Genomic DNA, 12,600 nt, shown 5'->3' on the forward strand with positions numbered 1-12,600 from the left:
CTCTAGCTTTTGTTAGATTGATATTATTTCTTTCATTTATTTGTTTCTATTTTAAATTAATTTCACAAAAATTTGGTGGTTTCTCTGAAAATTTTAATGTTTTGTTGGTTTATTTCATCCTTTCGTATACCATTCAGCAATGAAAATGATTGCAACACTCTTCTAGTATTCACTAAAAATTGAAAATAATGGATTTATAAAATTTCTGTTTCCCTATTAAATATAAAATACAGTGTGTATATGTTTGTGAGTATATTTGTGTGCATGTGAGTGTGTGTGTGTGTGTGTGTGTGTGTGTGTGTGTGTGTGCATGGCTGTGTGGTAAGAACCACTTGTTTTTGGGTTCAATCCCACTGCATAGCACCTTGAGCAAGTGTCTTCTTCTATAGCCTCGGGCCAACCAAAGCCTTGTGAGTAGATTTTGTAGGAGGAAACTGAAAGATGCCCATTGTATATATATATACAGGGTGGGTGAATAAATTGTCGTCTAAATTACACAAAAATGAAAATAACACTGACAAATCATTCTAACAGATATATTTACCAAAATTGCATAAAAATATCTTGAAATACTAAAGAGTAAATTTATTCAATATAATTGCCATTGGCTTCAACCATGGCCTCCAGACAACATCAGAATCTCCTACAATTCTTCTGAGCGGTCTCCTTGTTTAAGTTGGTGAATGCTGCCATAATCCTTGCCTTCAGTTCATCTTTAGTGTTACAAGTTTTGTTGGTCTCTCGCTCAACTGTGCCCCACACATAATAATCAAGAGGTTGCAGATTGATAGAACAAGTACTAGGCTTACAAAGAATAAGTTCTGTGTCGATTTCTTTGACTAAACCCCTTTAAGGCTCTGCTCCAGCATGGTCACAGTCAAATGACTGAGACAAGTAAAAGAATCTGCAACCTCTTGCATATATGTGTATGTGTGTGTAAATATGTGCGTGTGTGTGTGTGTGTGTGTGTGTGTGTGTATGAATATGTCTGTGTAGGTGCAGAAGTTAAGAAGTTGATTTTGCAATGATGAGATCTAGGATTTGATTGTGTGGCATCTCATGCAGGTGTCTTTTATTGTAGTGTCCAGTTGGAGTAAGCCTTGTGAGTGAAATTTGATAAAAGAAACTGTGTAGACCCCCACAACCACCACCACCACTGTTGGATCATATTTGTAATCCAACAGTCCAGACCCACCAGACCAGACATACAAGCCAATCCTGAATCTTGGCCTTTTTCAACAACAGAGATGGGACAAGTGTGTTTGTTTGTGTGTGTATGTGTATATAGATATATGTATGTGTATATGTGTGTGTAGGCATGTCTGCATATTTGTGTGTATATTGTAAGTTCCTATCACTTGAATGGTATCGGCGAGTGGGGGCGGTGTTTTTTTGCTTTTTATTTTTGGCATCCATTGAAAATATATTAGAAAAAACCTCATTTTCTGTTTCTTCTTTTATTACCACATTGTGTGAATTGACCTGTCTGCACATATATGAATGTTTGTCTGGCTGAGCGAATCAATGTTCCTATTAGATATATGATAATATTAAATCAGTTCAGTATTAAAGCTGATTGAGTTTCAATCTATGGAATCTAGGTTTTATTTAAATATTCTGTGAAAACTTTTAAGCAAATCTGAAATGGAAATTCAGACTTAAATAAATTCTTTCAGTTGTCTCATATAACCTGGAGAAATCAAAGCTTGTAAATGTTGATTTCTTTTTCTGAAAAAAGATCATTCTAGTACAATGAGATGATTTGAAAGAGATTTGGCTGCTGTTTCTAATAATTTGAGCAGTGGCTTTAGTGACTCTCTCTTTGATACATAGTTAGCCCTAGAAATATTATAATCGAATTTTTTTTTTTTTTGTCACAAATTATGACTATGACTATCCATTCTGTCCTTTTTTTTTTTTTAACTCTTTAGCATTAAAACTAGCTCGAGTATTTCATTTGTTTTATGTTCAAACCAGCCAGATTAGGCTACATAAACTTACCCTACAATGTCATTTTAAAACATAAATCACATTATTGAAATCTTGAAGCTACAAGATAATGTATGATTAATTCAAAACCATGTGAATAAATAAGCATTACATTTTATTGAGTAATCTGAATGTTAAAGTATTAAGATGATAGATGTAGTTACCTTTTCTGGCATGTTTAGCTACCATACAGGTGCTTTTTAGTTGCCTAATTTGAATAGCTAAATAGGTTGGGCAATATATTTAACACAGTTTCTATGTAGATGAGAGTGAGTCTGATTTTGGCAGATACAATCACAACTCTGTGTTATTAGACCTCTTCAGGGAAAGCATAGCCTTTCAATATCCCAAATAACTAAGATATTAATCAAAATTAAGTGTTTGTTTTAGTGTAGCTAGAATTCTTTTTGAGATTTCCAAATACTCTTCCATAAGTTCTATGTTAAGTGTTTCATTTCCAAATACTTCCTCAGCTTTTCAAAGCTTAACGTTTCCTTTAGTTACATAACAATTTAACAAATTGATACAGATTTAATTTATCTGTAAATATAACTGCTTCTCTTCTTTCATTATTCAATTATCATTGTCATATGGTAATGTAATACTTCTGACATATTCCCAATTACATAATTTCTCTTTTATATGAATGCAAAGTAAAATATTATTCTTCCATATATTCTGCATCTGAAAGACAGTGGAGCTGAAATTATATGACGATAACTGAAACAAAATCCCCTCCCTCTTCCTTGAAAATGACAGGTAGCTTGTCATGCTTAAATTATTACATACTCATTTCTTCTCATAGCAATATATGTATATGAATAACAAAATTTTATTACACTCATATTCACAAATATACCTTTCTAAGTTTTCTGATATGGAGTCTCTTTTACTTCTGTTTTTTTTCCAGATATTGCCACATTGTTAGTTTATTTTGGTGCTTTACTTACTTGGCCTTCTTCCGTACCGCATCTTGGTTTGGTTTTCCAGCACCACCTGCTTTTGCTAATGCAGTACAACTGTTTTTAACCTTACGGGTAAGTTACTTAAACCCATTAAGTTTTTTTAATGCTAGATTATTGCTATTTTAAGCAAACATGTGAAGATAAATCAAAAGAACAGTCTTTTATATATATGTTACTGCTAGCCTGCACTTATAATTGTTGATAGTTTGGCTGTTATGAGTTTCTTCATGGTAGAAGATATGATTTTTCAAGTTATTGATTACAGCTAACAAGGAAGTAACTGGCTCATTAAATGGGAATGGTTCCTGAAATGCCTAAGAACTTTTAATTTTTGTCATCATTATTTGTCACATCATGTTATATTTGCTTGTTCTCAGAAAGTTTAAAATGTTGGCTCAAATAATAGCTTGAACACCAGATTGGTTTAAGTTCTTAAAAAGCAATTTTCTAAAAGTTCTGGGTTATTCAAGTATTCAAAATTTGTTTCTGATGTTATGGGTTGGGTATATAGTCTTCATTATTTTCTCTTTTATCCAATCCAGAAAATAGATTTAAACCTATATTGTTATGAATGGTTAACTGCAAGTCAGAAAGAGCTTTAACGGTAAGATACCTGCTCCATATGATGTAAGGTATCTCAAAGTGAAAAGGAAGTATGTCTTTCTGCATGGTAAATGGTTTATTAACTATTAACTATTTGTTCATGTGAATTGTTTGGAAGCTGGAGCCCATCAGTGCAGTTTACCAAGCTGGGTGATTAGTCAAAGATGATTGCAATGCTTACCAGACCATTCTTTGTATAAAGACACTGCTGCATGTGTATTGGCTATATCATACTTTCATACCACATATTCACACATCCAGTAAAGTTTCTATAATCTCTAGTGACATTCATTTAATGGACATTGTTATAGGCATTATTTTTCTTTAATGCCAGTAAATGTTAGTAAGGCTTGCGAAACTTCAATAAACCTTTTGCTGTCATATTTCTGTTGAAAAACACTGCCTTTGTTTCTGTTCATTTCAAAAATAATGAAGAATTTATCAAAATAACCTTGTCATTATTATGTTGATTTTTTGGAACATAGCATGAAATTTTGATGGAAGGTTTAATTTACATCACTTTAAAACAAGTTGTTCGTATCTTAGAATCAGGGTTGTTCCAGGCAGGTTAGTATCAGAATTGTTAGTCTGTGTCTCTTCTACAAGACCTTGGTTTTTCTCTGATTCTTGTGTCAATTCATGAGGGAAGTAAGACGGCAAGATGGCAGAAGTGTTAGCATGCCAGGAAAAATGCTTAATAGTATTTCATATGTTTTTTTATGTTCTAAGCTCAAATTCTACCAAGGTCAACTTTGCTTTTCATCCTTTTGAGATCAATAAAATAAGTACTAGTTGATCACTGGAGTCAGTGTAATTGACTAACCCCCTCCTCCAAAATTGCTGGCCTTGTGTCAAAATCTGAAATCAGTACATGAGGGAAGTTTCTATCCTACAATCCATTCATGTAACCTACTCTGCTCTATTTAGTAGAAAAAAGTGATAACATGGCCAAATACGGTGCTTTCTTTCCTCTACAAATGGCTTATATCTTCTTCAACACAAACAAGAGGACTGTATTAACCCAGCCCTTTACCTTTTGTTTTCTTTACTCTCTGCCCTCTTGCTTCACTTTCTTAAACCTACTCATATCTTCTATTTGCACTACATATCTTTACCAGCATATTCATTTATCTCTGTTAAGAGATTCATTAGAAAAATCACGTAATCAGAAGCATGGAAGTTATAGGTTTGGTGTTCTAATTTTGTTCATGTCAGCTCCTCCTTCCACTACTGTTGTTACCACCACCACTAGGAAAGCTGACATGTTTAATTATACAGCACTTAATACAGTGGTAGCATTACATGAATAAGGGGAAAACTCATCTGAAAGAATTTGAATTTGTTTACTTAAGTGCCTCTCTTAATCCAAACAAAGCGATTGTTAGCAGGTGTGTTGTGTGTGAGATAGCAGCAGAATGGGTGGAGAGCATGAGAAAATGAAAGTGAAAGTGAATTGATCGTTTTTGCTTTTTTTTAAGCAGCAAAACATAATTGAAACTGACAAGGCAACATAATATACTTCAGAATGAAAAGTGAAAGCAATAAACATTTACTTTAAATTTTGAAATTCTTATTGAGCATACAACAAGAAAATTGCTGGTAATGCTGTTAGTTTTATTGATTAGAGTGGAGTGGGATGTAGTTTGAAAGAAAAAAAAAAAAGAAACAAATGTAAAGCATTTTTAAATTGAAGCTTGAAGCAACATCAGGAAATATTATAATATTGATTTCAAATATAGGCACAAGGCCACAATGATTTTCTTTCTTGTTGGTGGGATGGAGATGAAGGTAACACTCAATTATGTCTACCTCAGTATATTATTAGTTCTTATTTCATCACCATTTCTTCCTTCAAGAAGTATGAAAGTGAATGCAAACTTCATCCGGATTTGAACTGAAAATATGAAAAGATGTAGCTAATTACAGCAAAGCATTTTGCTCGCTATTCTACCATTTCAGTGAGAACAGAACATATAGAAATAATGGTAGTGGTGGTATTATTTTTTTTAAATGGACACATTTTTATGTAATTTTTGATAACAGTAAAAAAAAAATGAGTTGTTCTTATGTATGTTAAATTAGGGCTGACCTGAAGCAATACAACAGCTGTCATATTGAATACAAGCATAAATCTTTGAATAAGTTATGTTGTTGTTGATGCTGTTCAACCTTGATGTTTCAGCCATGATTATACAATGTAAAATGACAGTAGGTTATGTTTGAGGAAGATTTGTCTGCTATTTATAGTAGATTGCGTAATAAGTATAAACACTCCGTTTTAAGTGATGTATTTTTCATGTCTACACACATATACACTCAAATGGATAGTTTAAAATTTTCTCTATTTGAATATACATAGTGTTGGTACTATCTTCATGGAGAGACATCATAAGGTTGATAGAACTCTTTAGTTTTATCTTGTCAAAGACACAACCTCTGTAGTGCTGGTGCCATGGTAAAATTCAATGAGTATTCTCTATAAAGTAGTTGGTGTTAAGAAGGATGTCCAGCTGTTGAATTTGTGTCAAAATAAATCATATAAACATGATGCGGTCCTACTCATCATAACTAGAATGGCAGTAACTCCAAATAAAACTTTCTCTCTGATGATGGTGACCTGTCTGACCCATGCCACCATGGAAAGCTGATGCAGCCATTCAGTTATGAAATAAGATGTCAGAGAATAAGTACATTATTAGCAACTGCTTCTTTTGATTTTGTTGGAGTAAACAGGGTTAAGGTATTTTCAGTTGCGTAAAGGACCTAATAAAGTCAGTCTAATAGGTTTTCTACATCTTTTTTGTTGGGTGGGGGGATGCAATTAAGTTATTTAGAAAACAGTATTTGAAGCCATTGTCAGATAAATATTTTCCTTTTCTTATTTGTTTGTGCTATTGAGGTAACCATTCATTTCAGAACTATGAGCCATGGGGGAAGTAGGGGTCATCTTCATGCTAGGGGATGAGGGATTAAAGTATGAGAGATGGTCAGGGCAGATTCTTGTAAAGGATCTGCATGGCTGCTGACATTTGGTAGAAGAGGAGGAAAGAAATGATCAGAAAGAGCTGCACATAATAGATAATGATGACGACCTGCCAAGGTGACCCCTCAAAGCACAAGATGAGTAGAAGTGGATAGGCAGGTGGTTTGCAAGATTGTATGGGGAGCAGGACATGAGGGTATAGGGAAGCATACTGCAGCTATAAAAATAGAAGTAATACTGTAAAATTGATGATATAGATATGTTAATGATCATAATGAAAATTTATGTAAGTTTTACACATACGCATGCACTTACATATTTTTCATGGCAAGTTGTATGTGATAGTTCTGCAGATTTTGATAATAGATAATAAATTGTTGGGAACAATTATTTTACATCCACCAGTGGTGCATAGCCTAATGGTTAAGGGTGTTGCACTCACAGGCATCAAATCATGGGTTCAATTCCCGGACTGGGCAACATGTGTTCTTGAGCAAAACGCATTTCACATTGTTCTAGTGCTGTGTGGGGATGGGCATGTCAAAGAATAAACCCAACATTGGCTCTGTGTGTCGTAAAAGGTGACTGAAAGAGGTTGAGGTAGGATTTGCTCTCCAGCCTCGTAAAAACTCTCACCAGCGATGACTTTCCAAACAAACCCATGGGTTGGAGGGTTGTTGCCTGACTGGTGCAAAGGTGTCATTTGCCAAGGGTAGTAGGGAATCACCAACAAATGGTGGATGCAGCAGTGCACTGTTACAGCACTTGCCCTCACACTACTACTACTACACCAGTGGCTAAATACTCTTGCTTTAGTAATTGGGCTACTATCTTGAAACCAATCAGGGACCAAATACATAACTCAGAATAAGATATCAGATGACTATGTGAGACTATGAGTTAGGTATAAATAATCTAAGTACATACTCTAAGATAAGGTTGATAATCCAGAAAACTGTAATGTCAGCTGTCTTATAACGAAACATGAATGGCAATGCTAATTATTTCTCTGTGAAAGTAGATGTACCAACAATATTAAGTGAAGTAATTTAATTGCTTTATCTCAACTAATTGCCTAAGACAGAAGAATCATAGCAAAAAGTTACTAGTCTAACATATTCACCGTCAGATGTTTTAATGACCATACTATTATTATTTATGGAGATGGACACACACACACACTGTAAATAAAAAGTCCACTGCTTGAACTCTCAGTGGCCTGAGGTACCCATCAAAAGGTAATCATCCATATTGAATTTCCTGTAGGAGGGAACAGCTAATTATATCAGTCTCAGTACTCACTGGTACTTATTTTAACATCCTTGGCAGGATTTGAACTCAAAGGATGAAGGATCGGATCTTTAAAAAGTTTAAATATCTTGCATTTAATCTGACATTCTAAAGATTCTGCCAATGTACCTATATATCTCAGAATAAGTCTGCAATATTTTCCTTTTATTTTGTCTGTCTCTATTTTTGATCACTGATCTTAACAATTGTTTGTTAGCACTCTGAGATATGTCTTGGTTCATTTATGCTCTGAATATCTCTTCATTTTTGTGCTATTTTCATTACTCTTATTCATTGCATATAAGTACCATAGCTATACTTATATGTCTTTGTCACAACCAAAATATCTTTAAAAGTTATTTACACTCTGTCTGAGTTTGTATACAGCCTCTGCTATCCAATTATAATTTCATTGGCTATTTCTTTTTCGTTTCAAGATATATTTCAACCAGCAAAATTTCTGTTTCCAACACCCCCAGACAGTATGTAATGAGGAGTAATCAACCCTTGTAATATCTGGATGGTGGGCTTGTTCAGTATGTAGAAAGAGAGTAAACAGAGACTTAGTACTGTGTATTTAATGCTGTCAGCGGTTACACAAGTATTGTGATTCTCTACCAGACTGGCAGGCAACCATAACTTTACATATGTTAAACCATAACAACATTCATGAATTGTAATCCACTGATGCTCAGAAATGGATCACTTTTTATACCATGGTTTCAAATTTTAGCACAAAGCCGGGAAATATCAGGGGCGGGGCTTGGTTGATTATATTGACCCCAGTGCTCAACTGGTACTTATTTTATTGACCATGAAAGGATGAAAAGCAAAGTCGACCCTGGTGGCATTTGAAATTCTATGGTTACTATTAATGTTGGAAGCTGTGATAAAAACTGGTAGCTAAAATAAGAGAGACAGAAGGGAGGCATTTATAGATTTATTACCTCTAAAAATTAACAAACCAACAGAGGAGTCTCTATGTAGTTGCTTGACCCTTTAGCATTTAAACCAGCCATATCTGGCCCAAATATTCTACCTGTTTTATGGTGAAACTAACCAGACCTGGCCTCTCACATCTATTCTATAATGTATTTCTAAAATTAAACAATCACATTATCAAAATCTCAAAGCTGCAAGATAAAGCATGATTAATTCAAAACAATTTGAATGAATAAGAATTACATTTGTCAAAATAATCTGAATCCTAATGGGTTAACCTGCTAAATATCCTTCAGATGAGACTTTACTGTCTTAAAAGTTAACTCTTTGGATAATGTAGTTCTAGATCAACTAAAAGGGTGAAGACCCTCTTCAGTCATGAATGACCATGAGACTGCACCTAGAAAGTTTCCCTCCGAGGCCAAAGTCCAAGCATTTGTTATATATGCAGTTCCCGGCATGGGTGTGTGGTAAGAAGCTTGCTTCCCAACCACATGGTTTTAGGTTCAGTCCCAATAAATGGGACAAGTGTTTTCTACTAAATTCCTTGGCCAACCAAAGCCTCATGAGTGGATTTGCTTGAAAGAAACTGAAAGGAGCCCATTGTATACATATATGTGTGTATGCATTTGTCTCCCACCACTGCTTGACAGCTGCTTTTGGTTTGTTTATGCCCCCATAACTTAGCACTTTGGTAAGAAGATATCAATAGAATAACTACCAGGGTTAAAAACAAGTTCCGAGATCAATTTGTTTGACTGAACCCTTCAAAGCCCTACCCCAGGATGGCCGCAGTCCATTGACTGAAATAAGTAAAAGGTATAAGCCATGTAAGAAGATTAGCCTACCATCAACAATTACTCTCGCAAACAACTTACTGTGCACCATTTGCATCTAAGGTACACTTGTTATAGCTGATGTATAAGACGACCACCCCTATTGCAGGTGATTCAGATTAAAATGTTGTTTTATGTATCAACATATACAACATGTTATAATTTGAAACCACAAAAAAATTATCTTTGATTTTCAATGCATGTCCTCTTACTGTAATTAATGTGTTTACTAGCCATATCCATAATTGCTTTTACAATAATTTTAAAATGTAATTTTCACTAAAAATTATAACATCTGAAGTTAAATTTATAATTGAATGGTATTCTTTGATATCAATATTATTGATAATCTTTAATCAGTTCTAAATCTGAAATTGAATTAAAAATGATCGAATGTTTGAGCAATGCTAATTTTATATTTTTTTTATATTTTCGTTTTCTATGAGGGTTCTAACTTTTTATAAGCAAAAGAAAAAATAACATACAAACATACTTACATTCAGTGTTAAGTTTTTGCTAGAAATAGTGCAAAAAAACAATCATAGAATTCCTTATACTGGCATGTGTCAACTTACATTGATTACTGGTTCCAAGATATGCGACTTAACTTAAAAAACAATGTAACACAAAAAATAATTTTTAAAAAATTTAATCTGTTTTAATAAATGATTTGTACATATTTTGACGTGTATTTTATTTGATTTTCCACATCACTATTGGTATTTAAGTGTTTTGCTGCTTTTTAAAAAAATTTTATGTTTTTAAATATGTTTTCCTTTAAATATGACAAACATAAAATCAGGTAAATCAACTTAAGTTGGGGTTTATTTTCCCACTAATTTAAAAAAAAAAAAATCATGTGGAGTCGGAAAACATGTAATTTGAAACAACAAAAAGTGAGATATGCCTGTAAAACAATATATATTTTTATTATTATCCAAACACACTTTTTCCAATCTAGTATAAAGTGTAGGAATTTGGGCATATTTGTATATTGTGAATATTTCTATTTTAAGGTGATGTCATCTACTCTTAGAGTGACATCACTAAATTTATTTCATGTGTTCTACTCTGAATCATGTCATCATTAAATATTTAGAATGTGGTGCTGTATCTAACTACATTGGACAAAATGCTTAGTGGAATTTTTCCAGCTTTTTACATTCTGAGTTCAAATTCCACCAAGATCGTATGTTTCTACAACAGACAAAATACTTAGCAACATTTTTTTATGGTTCTTTACATATTACGTTCAAATTCCACTAGGATCAACTTTGTCTGTCACTCTTAAGGTTAATAAGTACTAGAGTAGATATCATTGACATGCCCCCTTCTAAAATTACTGGCCTTATACTTAAATTTGAAACTATTAATACTTCTTATTGGTTTTCTGATCTTTCATCCATCTGGTGTCATACCATTCCTTCACCTCGAAATTGCTAGCTTTGTGCTTCAGTTAGAAACTTATTATTTCTTGTTGGCCAGTAGGATGATTTACATTCAATAACATTGGTATAGTCAGGCAAACAACTTGCATCTGGTCAGATTATGACATATATTTATATATTTACATAACTTGAAGGTTGAAAATAATATTTTGGGAATTTAGATCACAAGAGCTCAATCTATTCCTCTTCAGTGGAATAGATTGCCACTAAAATGCTGCTTGTAGACTGCTTGTAAGGAATTGCACCAATTGCGCATTTATTCATGAAACAGGTGTAAGGGCTATTTGCACACACACCTTCATTAACCTACTATCTAATATCAATAATACGGACTTCCCTTATAATTGTTCCAGGAGAATACCAGCATATATCACAATCATGATGAACATGCCTCAACTGATCTTTTATTTATTTCTTGTGATCTAAACTCCTAAAACATTATTTTAAATCTTCAAGTTATGTAAATATATAAACTTCATAATCTGATCAGATTCCAATTGTCTGTCTGCCTACACCTTATTCTTATATATATATATATATATATATATATATATATATAATCAAATGAATAATAACATACAAGGGATAATTGTCAACTCATTACAGCTGTTTCTTACACATCTTTTTAATAGAAGAACGAGAACATTACTACAAAAGATTGTAATCATCAGATGAGAAGTAATTTTACAAATGAAAGAGTATCCCAAGAATACAGCAGGGATGTGGCCCTACTGTTGAGGCCAACTATGAAATAGGAGACTGACCAACTGAGTTGGCTGTTGAGGTTGAGAATATAGTTCTTGAAAATGTGTAATATGATATCTAAGATCAGTGACCCAGTGAGAAAGGAGTCTGCTAGACTAGTTCATAGGTAGACTGGAGCGGGGTGTACATATTTTATTATAGTAGGCTTAGAGCAGTGGGAAGTAAGGAAAGGTCAGTCTCCCATTTGATAGTTGGCCTCGACAGACTTTTGCCGCATACCTGCTGTATTCTTGGGATATTCTTTTGTTTGTAAAATTATGTTTCATCTGATGATAACGATTTTTCTGTAATGGAGTACTGTTCTGATTCTTCTATTAAAAAGATGCATAAGAAACAGTTGTAATGAGCTGACAATTATCCATCATCTGTTATTATTCATTTGATTATAATACACCGAGGGGATTTACTTATTGGACACCCTAGAATATACCAACAACGTACTATTCAATGTAATGCATGATTTGGACTAGGTGCTAAATACACAGCCAGAATATCCTATTTGATACTTACCAACCATAGGCCGGAACCACAGGTTTATCCAACCCCACCTGCTGCATATCTTTTCAAGTACCTGATTCTATCTGAATCCTTATTTTACTATATATTTTTCATCACCATCATCATCATTTAACAGCCATTGTTCATGCTGGCATGGGTTGGACAGTTTGACCAGAGCTGGCAAGCTGGGGAGCTGCCCCAGACTCCAGTCTGATTTGCATGGTTTCTACAGCTGGATGCCCTTCCTAATGCCAACCACTTTACAGAGTATGCTGGGTGCT

General features: G+C 33.9%; 1 protein-coding gene across 1 annotated transcript in view; it reads left to right on the top strand.

The window, feature by feature from the left end:
* The window catches only part of LOC106877275 (lysophospholipid acyltransferase 7), a 110,406-nt gene that overhangs the window by 61,857 nt on the left and 35,949 nt on the right, over positions 1 to 12,600 (top strand). Inside the window, exon 2 of the mRNA XM_014926141.2 lies at positions 2,900 to 3,026. Within this exon, the coding sequence (XP_014781627.1) occupies positions 2,900 to 3,026 (127 nt within the window). The remainder of the gene's footprint in view (positions 1 to 2,899; positions 3,027 to 12,600) is intronic.

The sequence above is a fragment of the Octopus bimaculoides genome, chromosome 2, assembly GCF_001194135.2.
Source record: "Octopus bimaculoides isolate UCB-OBI-ISO-001 chromosome 2, ASM119413v2, whole genome shotgun sequence".
NCBI lineage: Eukaryota > Metazoa > Mollusca > Cephalopoda > Octopoda > Octopodidae > Octopus > Octopus bimaculoides.